This window comes from Plasmodium fragile (assembly GCF_000956335.1).
Source record: "Plasmodium fragile strain nilgiri unplaced genomic scaffold supercont1.29, whole genome shotgun sequence".
Taxonomy (NCBI): domain Eukaryota; phylum Apicomplexa; class Aconoidasida; order Haemosporida; family Plasmodiidae; genus Plasmodium; species Plasmodium fragile.
In genome coordinates, this window is record NW_012192609.1 from 46,193 (window position 1) to 58,664 (window position 12,472).

The 12,472-nt window shown below is 37.2% G+C and overlaps 2 protein-coding genes across 2 annotated transcripts; one reads left to right on the forward strand and one right to left on the reverse strand.

The window, feature by feature from the left end:
• Nucleotides 1-1,061: 1,061 nt before the first annotated feature.
• AK88_02804 (uncharacterized protein) lies at nucleotides 1,062-4,436 on the reverse strand (the record flags this gene model as incomplete). The annotated part of the gene is made up of 1 exon (XM_012480427.1): nucleotides 1,062-4,436. One exon carries the CDS (start codon nucleotides 4,434-4,436, stop codon nucleotides 1,062-1,064), a length of 3,375 nt encoding a protein of 1,124 aa, XP_012335850.1.
• Nucleotides 4,437-9,852: 5,416 nt separating this feature from the next.
• On the forward strand, nucleotides 9,853-10,798 carry AK88_02805 (uncharacterized protein; the record flags this gene model as incomplete). Its single annotated transcript, XM_012480428.1, has 3 exons — nucleotides 9,853-9,872; nucleotides 10,020-10,221; nucleotides 10,340-10,798. 3 exons carry the CDS (start codon nucleotides 9,853-9,855, stop codon nucleotides 10,796-10,798), a joined length of 681 nt encoding a protein of 226 aa, XP_012335851.1.
• Nucleotides 10,799-12,472: the final 1,674 nt, after the last annotated feature.

A 12,472-nucleotide genomic window follows, 5' to 3' on the forward strand; every position in this document is an offset into this window, starting at 1 on the left:
GTACCAATTGCACATATCACAGGGCTAAAAACTCAATTCAGTTAAAAAGCTTTTGTAGTAATTAAAAATAAGGTTTTATAATTTTATTTACAATTGTTAAAGTTAAAACGAGAATGCACATAAATATATGTGCGCTGTACACGTGTGCATATTAAGACATATGCAACCATATATATATACAGAAAGGCACACATACATATATATATATAAGTACATGTATATATGAATATATATACATCAGCGCGCAGACGCATAAACTGAAGTTTCACAAAATTAAAGTGCAAGCACAATGGGCTAAAAAAACGTTAATTCTGGGACATTCACACACATATTCGACGCATGTGGCAACAGGGCATATGTACAAGGGGGAAAGCGAAATGTATATATATTTGGTGCGTGTGCGTACTTGCTTACATGGGCGTGCTGGAGAGGGGGAGAAGGAAACAGAAATGATTAATTAGTGCGTGATACAGGGGCAAGGAAACAACCCTCACTGTGACTACATATATATATATGTATATATGAGCACATATATATATATAGTAAAAGCCCCACTGCGTTAAATCTACAATTTCGAAGGAAAAAAAAAAAATGCACGCCAGATGGATGGGACGCACAGAGGGTAAAATTAAAAAATGAAAAGGGTGGAAAGTAGAAAAGTAGAAAAATGGAAACCCCCAAGCATACAATTAATGCGTCTTAGGTGAGAGGCACTTTTGTTCTGGTGATGGTTCACTTTCTACACCCAAAGAATTTCCAGAAACGTGCACATGGTATTTTCCTGCAGTCGCGCAGGAACACTTGGAGAATGTTAATTGCACAACGCATCCGCTAGATCTTCACTTTATATGCCTTTTATGCCTTTTGGGGGGGTTATTTTTATTTTATTATTTTTTTTTTTATTTTTGAATTTTACAATTTTTTGGAGTTTTTTCAATTTTTGAAAAGAGAGAGACATCCCATTTGTGGAGTGTTTCCCACATTTTTGGAGCTTCATTCTTCGAACTGCTAGACCTTCCTTCCATTGAACTGATCCTACTGAACCACTTCCCTACATGGCGTTACTTTCGGTTGCTGTTGACAATGTGGTTGAGCTTCTTAGCTTGCTTGTTGGTCAAGGCTGAAGAAGCCAAGTTGCTGAGGTATGCCTGGTCGAGCGAATTAATGAGGGACGCAATCTTCTTGTTGCAATCGGAGTCAGAGAAGTCCGTCTCGTAAATGGTTAAAAATATTTCTATAATTTTACCAGTGTTGGAATTATCCTTACCAAAGAGGAGTGGATGATTTTGCGAAACTAAGTCGATCAGATTTTTGTGAACTCTTCTACCTTCAGCATCGTCTTCTTTGATGGGCAAATTATTTAACCACAATTTTATGAGCTCTTCCGCATTGTTAAATTTGGATGTGTGCATTAGGACGACGTCTCCCAAGGCAGCTACCGCGTTGTCAATTGCAGAAACGAACTCCTTTGGTTTCTTACCAGAAGTATTCTGCTGCACTAATTTTAAAAGGTAATCCACAGCTACATTTGCATACTTTCCGAAGGCTTCAATTTTGGTGGCCTGAATTACTCCATAGCAAGCGGCTTGTTTTACCTTGTCATCCGCATGGTTAATATTTAATAACAGTGCGTTCATAAAATACTCCCACAAGCACACACTGTTTTCTTGCAAAAATTCTAGCAGGTCGTCACAGACGTAAAGGGCTAAAGCAACATCTTCCGCGTTTGGAGAGTTCATATACGTGTTAATAAAGGTAATACAAATGTCGCAACAGGTATTTAAGAACTGCGTGGAGTGATATTTGATGAGTACTCCTAAAATGTCTAACAAGTTGGTTCGATAATTTTGCTCTAACTCTTCCTCGCGGTCAATTATCAACAATTCGTCCTCATCAACATCTTCATTATTTTTTTTCTGGTTATATACCACTCTTCTATCCGTTGAGCATTGTAGTAGTTTAAAAATTTGGTTGAAGAATAACTTCAAGGTTCCATCGGGAAGTACATTCGAACCCGCTTTCTGCAAACACATGTAGAGCCCATTCGATTCAATAATCATTACGTCTAATATATATTCATAATTATCATCTAGCTTCGTATCTGATAGACTTTTCAAAACCTTTTCCGCAGCCGCCGTTAAAATAGCATGCAGCATAGTTTTGTTGTTGTCCGTTTTTTCGGAAAGAATTCTGGCGGCCTCTATCAATTCACTAACTGCAGTCAGAGCCTTCTGTTTTATTTCATCAGACAATTCGTAATTCAGCATGGGTAGAACAGCTGTGGCGGTGGCTTCTATATAATCCTTATAATTCTCCTTAAGCACCTCAATGATAATGATTAGGAGGTCCAAAGCCTTTTCCTGGTCTTCCAAAAGAGACGTTTTCAAACCTACGTATTGACCATTCGAAACCATGGTAATGGTTAGATCTTCCTCATCATCAGTTAGTGGTTTGGGCAAAATGCTTAAGAGGGATAAAATGGTCGGTACGATACTGCTCAGGTAGGGGAAAAAGTCATTTCCTAAAGCTCTACATATTCTTCCAATTGCTTCTTGTATATACTCCTTAACTGTATCATCAGGATCCATTTTGGTACTACTAATTTGAAGTAATGCATTCATACATTCCTTTGCATCTTCTAAAAATATTTCCTTTCCCACGGAGAGTCCAATAATGGAGATACATTCTATAGCCTTGCCACGACACGTTCTTTCCTCTTCCGAAACTGCCTTCTGGATGATATCCTTCATCATGGGAACCACAGTGGAGTAGTACTTTAGAAAATCCTCCTCAATCACTCCTGCAATAACTGCTATAGCGGTAACTGCCTGTTCTCTGACCAATAAATAATTCGATGAATTCAATTTTTGTAACAGGATATCAATTATCATATCTGCAAATGGCAGTAGCGCCATTTTATCAAGTTCCTCTGCGTAGTTCACAAAAGCTGCAGTTGCGTGTGATTGAACTCTGAGATGCACATCATTCATGGTGGTTATCAACGCAGTAATGATTTGTCGAGGGTACTCCTTCTGAACATACGGTTGGTGATCTAGGGATATTTGACCAATGGCTTGGCAAGCAGCATACCTAACTCTTACATCCTGGTCAAGCAACACTTGTAACAACATCTTTATTACATGCTCCAGTTGATCTTCTATCTCATCCTCAGGCAAATATTCTATCGTCTGTGCTATGGCCATAATAGCAACGTACTTATGTTCCCATGTATTTTTCATTAAAAATTCAGACACCTTATTGTACAAAATGTGAATGAACTCAGCTTCCTCCAGTTCGCTAAATGCCTTTCCAACTCGATCAAGCGCTTCTTCTCCTATATCATACAATTCCTGGTTGTCGTCTTTGCCTTCCTTAATAGAATTCATCCACTCATTAAAAGAGTCATTATTAATATCAAGCATAAATAACATGGACAAGTGCACTATTTTGTCCACGAAACGGGGCACGGACAGAGCCATTTTGGGCCTCCTCTCAGGAATAGTAATAAGCGCTTCAATACTTAAAGACTTTAAGCTGCTATCAAAATCGTAATTCAATTCGCTATCTCCTTTCATACATATGCTAAACAGAATGTCACACAAGTTGGAAATATGTTTGGCAAAAAATTTAGCATTATAATCGATCATTTTTCCAATCGCCTGAAGTACTTTTTCACATTCTTCCAAAACTGATATATCTGAGCTGCTATTTTTTACCATCAAACTTAACGACTGCAAAATTTGTGGAATACATGGCTGCACACACTTCACCAACACAGGGTTGTTATCTTCTACGATACAAGAAATCAAATTGATACATTCTCCTCTAACTTGCACATCGGATGAATTTAACCCTTTCATACAGACAGAAGAAACTACCTCTCTTTTTAGCTCCAGCTGGTAAGGGATACAATTCAAAATGCCCCCCAAAATTTTAAAGCCACTAATCAATACGTCATTGTTGTTAGAATTACAAAAGTCCAATGTGACGGATAACAATTCTGGCCACTGCTTATTTACAAGTAACTTGGAGGACAAATCGATTATGTTGTTGCATAAATTGCTTCTCACCATTTTGTCTGTCTCGGAACTTATGTTGCTTATCAATTCTGATTTTACAATATTTTTTAAATTATCTGGTAATAAATCCCAATAGTTCTCCTCCTCTCCGTTTAGTACGGAGTTTTCTCCCTTCTCATTTTCCCCTCCTGATTCTACATTGGACGACTTGATGTACGCTCGAAATAGGTTTCTAATCAATATAGCACATTGCAACCTCACTTGACTGTCTTTGTGACTCTTCAGCAACTTCAAAATTGATAGCACCGTGTTGTTCAAATCATTTTTCTTGTAAAAGTTTAACGTATTTTCGCATTCGTTTCTTACATGGCTATCAGAGCTGCTTAATCCCTCAATTACTTCCACGATCTTTTCCATTACTTCTTACTTTGTTTTAATTCACTTAGTTTCGTGGAGCCTAGCTTGGTAGGCAGGTCGGTCAGTTAGGCGGACGGTCAATTGGCTGCTCTGTTTGTGCACTGCCGCCTTTAACACTCAGACGGACGGTCAAAGCAGTTGCTCTGCAGCTCTGTCGCTCTACTGCTCAAGCGTTCGATCCCTCAATCACTCAATCACTCAATCACTCGACCTCTCAATCGCTCAATCGCTTAGCCCCCAAACATTCAATCACTCGGGCGATAAAGCTTCTGGGTGTGGATCCCTTTCTCGTTTTAAGCTCAATGGCACATATATGTGACGACTCCGATGGGGAATAACCCGTTGGCGCGTAAAAGGAATAAAAAAATAAAAAATCACTGCGTTTAAACAGACTTTATTTATTTATTATTTTTTTTTTTTTTGCGCCGCATTCAACTGCCTCTTCCTTTTTCAGTCGGCACAGAGACACAACAATTCTTTCCACAAGATGGGCTACTTACAAGTAAGCATGTAGTAAGGTACATATGTACATGTGCGTGCAGATTAGTCACTTTAGCTTCGTGGAAAATTTTGTAGGAAGTGTTGAAAGGAACACTTTAAAATACAAAGAGCACGTGAATGTAGTAGTGCTTGGTGGTGATCAAGCTGATAGTGATGGTATTAAACAGAGGCCACACTTTATTTAAGATAGGCTATGCTCAAGCGGGTTTGGGCGAAGTGGGGGTGTACAGTGCGTCGTCGCGCGAGGATGCATACATACAAACGTGAGAATATATAATAATATATATATATATATATGAGTGAATATTTTTCCTCTCTGCCTGCTCGTTTAACAAAAGCTCTCCTTTTGCGCCTACTCGAAAAGGTTCTTTTTAATTTTACTTTTCAACTCCTCAACTGTAAAAATATAATTTTACTCAATTATTAAACAAACGTACATTGCATATACAATTTGGATGCCATTCCAACAATTTAAGAAAAAAAAGAAAAAGAAAAAAAAAGAAGATATAGTAACATGCGCATGTACAGTATAAACTTATTTTGTTATGCTTTTTTTTTTCTTATAATCCTTTTTTTTTTTTTTTTATGCAATACTTTTAAGATTGCGCTTACTCATTTGAGAGTATAAAAATTAAAGAGGAAAACTTGGTAAAAAAAAAATTGAAGGAAAAAAAAAAAAAATCTGCAAAAGTAAAAAACGTTGCTAAATAAAACACATGTATATACCCTGCTGCAGGAATTATACGAAAGGAATAAAACGCAAAATTGGAAAGGGGAAGGGGGGGAAAACTGGCTAGGTAAAAGCACGATAAATTTTATATGCATATTATGAGATGACTGAAATGTAAAATGCAGAGATGTAAGGATACAAAAGGTAAGATGTAAGGTGGCTTGAAAATAACAAAAGAAAAAGTAAAAATGATATAAATTGAGTACAGTTGCGCAAGTACGTAAAATATGTAGTAAAAAAGTAAATAAAAAATTAATTTGGGTACTCAAAATATAACTACTATAACGGTGTCAAAATTTAAAAAAATAAGAATGTAAACAAAGGGAAGAATAATAATATATATTATGGATTGACGAAAGAAAAACATTTAGGGCACTTTTTCTTCGTTTTTTTTATTTGTTAAAAAAAGGCACCTTTGTATGTTACACTCCGCGAATATGTAAATGTACGTACTACAACGCAACTTGTATTCCCGTGTACGCAATGCCATATGCGTAAAGGTATATATGTTTTGTTGCAAGTTTTTATTTTCGCGCTTTCTGCATTAAGGAGATGAAAATACGGCCTACGGTAGTGTATACACAAGCGCACGCAATAAAATACTATATTGCATTGGGGTATGCTGCTCGTGGCGGTTTCTTCTCTTGTAGCTTTTTATGCGCGCCATACCTTCTTTTTTTTTGTATGCTTTTTGTAGTTCTTTCGTGTTGCTTTGGAGAAAGGCATAAAGTAAATAAAGCCTGGAAGGGGGCGAGCGCTTCCAGCAAAAAAAAAAAAAAAAAAATATAATAATATGCTCTTATGGAGCATATGCTGCAACCTTCAACAGAGGTGACACGTTATATATAAGTAGGATTAAAAAAGGGGCATATATATTATTCGTTTTTTTTTTTTTAAGCAACATTTCCGCATATCCATGCAGGTAGTATGACGCAGTATTCTATCACTTTGCTTGCGCTGTATTTATTGCATTTTTTTTTCTTTTATGTACTTTTTTTTTCCCTTTTATTTTGGCGTTCCCTTCACCCATTCTCATATGATCATTTATCACTCTATCCGTTGTGCGTACCTGCCGGTGGTCCAAAAACTCGCGGCACTTACACGATGGGGCGACCATACGCATAAAAAAAACATGCTATAAAAATTTGGGAGGACCATGGGTATATCATTTGGGTGAAATACGTATTATAAGCGCCCATTTTTGCAACCATTTTGGGTACAATAAATATATGCGCGGCGTAAATACATGTGCCACATGTGTATGCCTTCTGCATGGAACGGCTTTATATGATTGTGCATGTGCATATGTACGTGTGCGACCACACGTTACCTTATATATGTGCGTGCACTACTACGTACACGTAACAATAGCAGGCGGCATCAATAGTTGCGCGCGCAGCGGTACGCGTACATTTAGGCGACGTACGGTATCCTGCTACGACTTAAGCTGGAAATCAATAATAAAAGCAAAAGCATACATATGTACGTACGGTGTATATATATATATGCGTCTGCGATGCATGTATTCAATAGCTGCTTACTGTAGTTATACACATGCTTGCCGTACCGCCTTTACTACAACGCGTACGCAGTTTTGCCTGCTGAAGGAAAGAGGTGTGACATGGTGCCACTCTTCAGGGAATGTAAAAAAAAAAGGCCTATTGCGCATGTGCGTGCATAATTTATGCCACACGTATAAAATATGAGCACATAAAAATGGCACTATTTTAAAGGAGCCTAAGTAAAGGGGTGTATAACGCGACTGTGCAATTGTAGGACAAAGTGAAAATTGCCCACGATGAGCTTTCGTTTTGCTTTTTTTTATTATTTTTTTTTTTTAAAAGTAAAATGTACACTCTGTAAAAGGTTCGCATTTTTATTTTCCCTCCGTTGGTGTGTTTATACAAATTAACATGCAGTTATCCGTTCCTTCTCTTTTCTTTTTTTTGTTGTTTATTTTCCTCTCAAAATGCAAATGATGTATCTTTGTTCCCGAAAATAAAATAGCTGTCATGCGGTTGGAAGCGCTATATTTTACACTATCATACCCGCCCCCCTTCTCTACACCCATATTTGTTTAAAAGGGTTGCAAAAAAAAAAAAAAAATTTTGTTCTGTTTCTTTGGTTTTTTCTTAAAGGAAATGCAAAACGAATGCATTTACACCTTTTTTCGGACAAAATAGAAATTGCTTCATATATGTTACGTTTTACACACGAGTTATTTGGGATTCTTTTGTTCTTTCTTTTTTCTGCTAATGCGACAGATTTCCCTTTTTGCCTACTGACCCATACGTAATAAAGAGAACACGCTGGAGGTAAACGAATGCATGCCACACAGGCACACCCATACAAAACACATACAAGTTACAAACACGCATAATCACATAGATAACATTGTTATATGGAGGCTCCATTTATAAGGCATTTACATTACGTACGCTGTTATTTTGCCCATTGAGCGCAGTCACCAAATGTGTGTTGCTCTCACTGCTGGTGCATGCGGAAGTGACCATATCAAGTGGTCATACCGTGTGGGTGACAAGAACAGGTTGGGTTGGAATAATTAGATTGATGGGTGTGGCGGAATCGCACTCGGCATGCATTCTTATCTTACGTGTGTGTTATTTTAAGATTGCACCATATTATCACAAATGTTAACTCATTTCGAACCATCTGCGCATACGCGTATAGGCCAAAGAGAATGGCACAATTTGCCTGAGCTGGTACTACGCCTGAGTGAAAGGCGAATTCAAATGTGCTATCAAAGTGTTTGTAAAAATTAATGTCGAACTTGAATCCATTTCTTCCCCTTTATTTTTTCTTCTTTTAATTGCAACCCATTTGGACGCACAAACCGTTGAAGGGAAAAGACGACATAGTGGTATAACGCAACAGTGCCTCTGGGTCCATCACGTGTGCATACGCACATTCTATGCTGCACATGATGATTGCTCGTTCGAATTGGTTCACTCATTTGATTGGCCCACTCGATTTCCCTATTTGTTTTTATGCCGTGTTGAGCGTGCCTCAGCATATGTCGCTACGCCTTCCAACGCACCTATCTAATGGGCGCCATTTTTTTTTAACCTCCTTTTTAATTTTTCTACTTTGGCACTCCTTGCCAAACCCGAACTGCCGTTGCACATTAATATAGGTGTGCATAGAAAGGGGGAAAACTGATCGCCGCTACTCAGGTTACTACACCACCAAGTTGAAAAGTGAAAATGTGCTCGTATACCGTTCGATGCGCTCTGCGAACATGCATTTTTTTTGTTTTTTTTCTTTCCATCTAATCGAGCCTAATTGTGAAAAAAACTGAGTCAAACGAAACACATGGCCTTATTCCATCTCACACTTTGCTTTGTAATAAGGTGAAGAAGTACATGGTTACTATTTTTCTTGTTCCTCTTCATGTGTTTAAAATGGTTTTAAGTGAATTTCATTCCACCTACGCAGTGTGATGTGGTCTTTCTGTGCACGTATTGTGTTTAGGTATATTCACATGGGTAAAGCTTCTCGCGTAGGAATTTTGTATGTATGTATTGCGCATATGTGCCTGCTCGGCACCCCTATGTAACATATGGGCATTTAAGCCACTTGTGCCATTTTTCTGCGTGCATGCACATAGCATTTGACATATCCTGCGGCCCATGGAAATCGCACCTTGTTCTTCTTCCTGCATCTTGCCACTTTTAGAAACGGGGAAAGGGTACCCAAAAGTTGTGCATAAAAAATTTTTTAACTTAACCCGTTATTTTTTTCTTTTTCTTTTTTTTTTTTTTTTCTTATTCCTGTTGTTAGTTTTTAGAAAAGTGTTATACAAATATAGTATTAAATAAAACATATATACTTCTGCGTTATTTATTTTTCGCTTTCTTTTAATTAATTATTTTTTTTTTTTTTTGTTTCCTCCTGAATTTATATTCATATGTACATGTAAAGCTTTAACCAAATAAAGCATGTGTTAAATATAAGCGTAACAAATGTTTTGAATTCTTTAGTTTTCACATTTGTTTTCTTTTTTTTTTTTTTCTATCCGTGATCATATGTTTCAGTCTTTGGAATCTTTCTTCATTTTTTTTCTTTCATAAAAAATAAATGAAAGAAAGAACACAAAAAAGTTTATTTATTCCTACCGAACTAATAGGCCTTCTTATGCGAATAAAATAAATCAGATTGTGAAATATGAGGAGCCGCTTGAAGAGGTAGAATGCTAAGAGGATTACAAATCCGTTAATGAGTGTTTTTTTTTTTTATTCCATTTTGCTTCATCCCTCATATATACGCATACACTCCTGAGGGCACGTGTGCGGCACAAGGTATATTAATAACATTTTCTCCCCTAATCGCAGGACATACATTTACATAAAGTCAAATTTGAACAATATATCGTCCATAGCAAGCATTATATGCCTGATCGATTGTATTTTAATTCCGCTGATCACCGTCCTCATTTCTATCTATGATGTGGTCATTGGTTCTCAGAATGGCCACTCAAGTGGGGGCGATGACGACCACGACCACGCGCATGGATGGGAAGAGATAGTAGAGAGGGTACCCTTGCGTTTGCAAGCCGCATGTGTGCGTTTGCGCGAATATGTACATGCGTCTACCCAATTGTGTAGCAACCGCTCATTTGTTCATATTCTCCTCCCCCCTCCCTGTGTTGCAGATAGCGCTGTACGTGATGACACCGATAATTTCGATCACGACCATTTACAACTTTATTCAGCTGAAAAACATGTACCTTCTGCTCACGACGCTCCTGGGAATCGCATTGTTTGTTCTGTCTCATGCGCATATTAACTTTGGCAAAGAAAATGTAAATAAGTTTATAAAATCAGTTCATTTGCCAATGGCAATATTTGCGGCAATTTGCTTAATAGGCACAAATTATGTAGCGCACAAACTTTTAAAATCGAAAAACTTAGATAGTTGTTGTAACCACAAAAAACTGAAAAATCATTTGACTCCACAATCGTCCACAACAGATCATGCTTTAGCAATGAATGAGGATAATAATGATATGCATAATCACGCATGCAATAATGGCCATGTTACAAATATGGAAAAATATTATCATATTGGATTTCAGCAGAATAATGAACATGAATTAGTTAGATTTTTGTGAAGTCAAATGGTGTAAAGGGAACAAGCCACGTCGCCACTATGATGTGTGTGTAATCTTCTTATCGTAATGCACAATCGGTTCAGACAAGCCAAATAATTTGAGATTTTTTTTAAAAAAAAAAAAAATTAGCTGTAAAATAAATGATACAACAAGCGTGTGCAAGAGGGTATACATTTACTTTTCCATAAAATTTTGAAATTGCAATTAATTTTTGTTTTCTTTTTTTTTAAATATAAAATATGTCATGCATTTTATTGTACAATAATTAGTTGTTTCCATTTTTTGTGTTTCAGCCTGTGATGTTACTTCTCCGCGTGTGCCACATGTGTGTATATCTGTATACTTGTCTGTGGGTATATGTACATACTTTTATGGGCACATAGACACGCAGGCAAAAATAAAATAAATAAAATAAAAATGCGTGAACGGGGGGGGGGCCTTGGTGCCTCCACTATAATCACGCTTCTTCCACTTTGTACATTTCCGTATTTTTTAAGTAACAGCGATAAATATCGCGCTTCTTTCTTTTCCTTTTTTTTTTTTTTTTTTTTTTTTACACTTTTTTTTTAAATACCTGCCGTTGTGTTGTTTTATTTATTCCCTATTTTTTACTTTTCATTTTTTCATCTGTTTTTTTTTTTTCTTTTTTGCCACAATTATGTAACATATATGCAGGAGCCTTTTTCCACACTAAGATCTCATCTTAGAAAACAAAGGAAAAAAACCCATGTGTGTGTAAACTCGAGCAAGTGTACACATGCATATGCAATAATAAACTTTTTTAAATCCTTTTAACTGTATTTGAGCAGAGTTTTGTAAATGTAAAAAATAAGAAAAAATAAATAAGACGAATTCTTCTTCCAAACGATGAGACATAACAGCATTATCAAAAGGTACGAATTTTGAGCTACCAAATGGCAATACAGATGGGAGTGAGGGTGATACAGAAAAAAAGGGAGCGAGCCTTTTTCGCTGTGTTACGTAACCAATTGTAAAGTGTATTATTTGAAGAGGAGGAAAGCCATGTTATATTTTTCTTCCGAATAAGTACTAACACATTGCGTCTCGCCTGAGGATGCACCACTTTTGTGCGCTCCTCGCAGAGACCCAACAGAACGGGCGAAGCAGACAGGCGCCCACACCCACTACGTTTTGCATATGTCGCGACTATGCTGCGACGAAATAGTGAAAACAAAGCAGAGCTTCACAAAGCAACCCAGACCATATTAAAAAGAATAAGCTCAAACTTCGTCTCAAATGCGATGAGATGGTTGTTCATCTCTAAGAACGCTACGCGATACTGTTACTCACCCATTTTTGCAATCCCCTCAATCTCAAAAATGTGAATCGGTAAGGTAATTATTTAATAATTGTCATACGGATGGGTTTTTTAAGTTACAATCACGAATGTTAGTTGAAGAAAAAATGTATCTTTTTCATGAAGCAGGAAAATCGAAGAAGGAAAAAAAAAAAAAAAAAAAGGCATTTACATTAAAAAGTGAGAGGCATGCAGAAGTGTCAAAGGTCGGCTGTTTAAAAGCATAGGCGGTATAATTGTAAGTGGCAGGTGCTTCTCTGCAACGGCTTGGCACCGCTACAGGGGTAAAGAGTGGGACATGGGATAATACATTGCTGGGCCGGCTGCTTACACAGCGGCATACATGGATAAGTTAT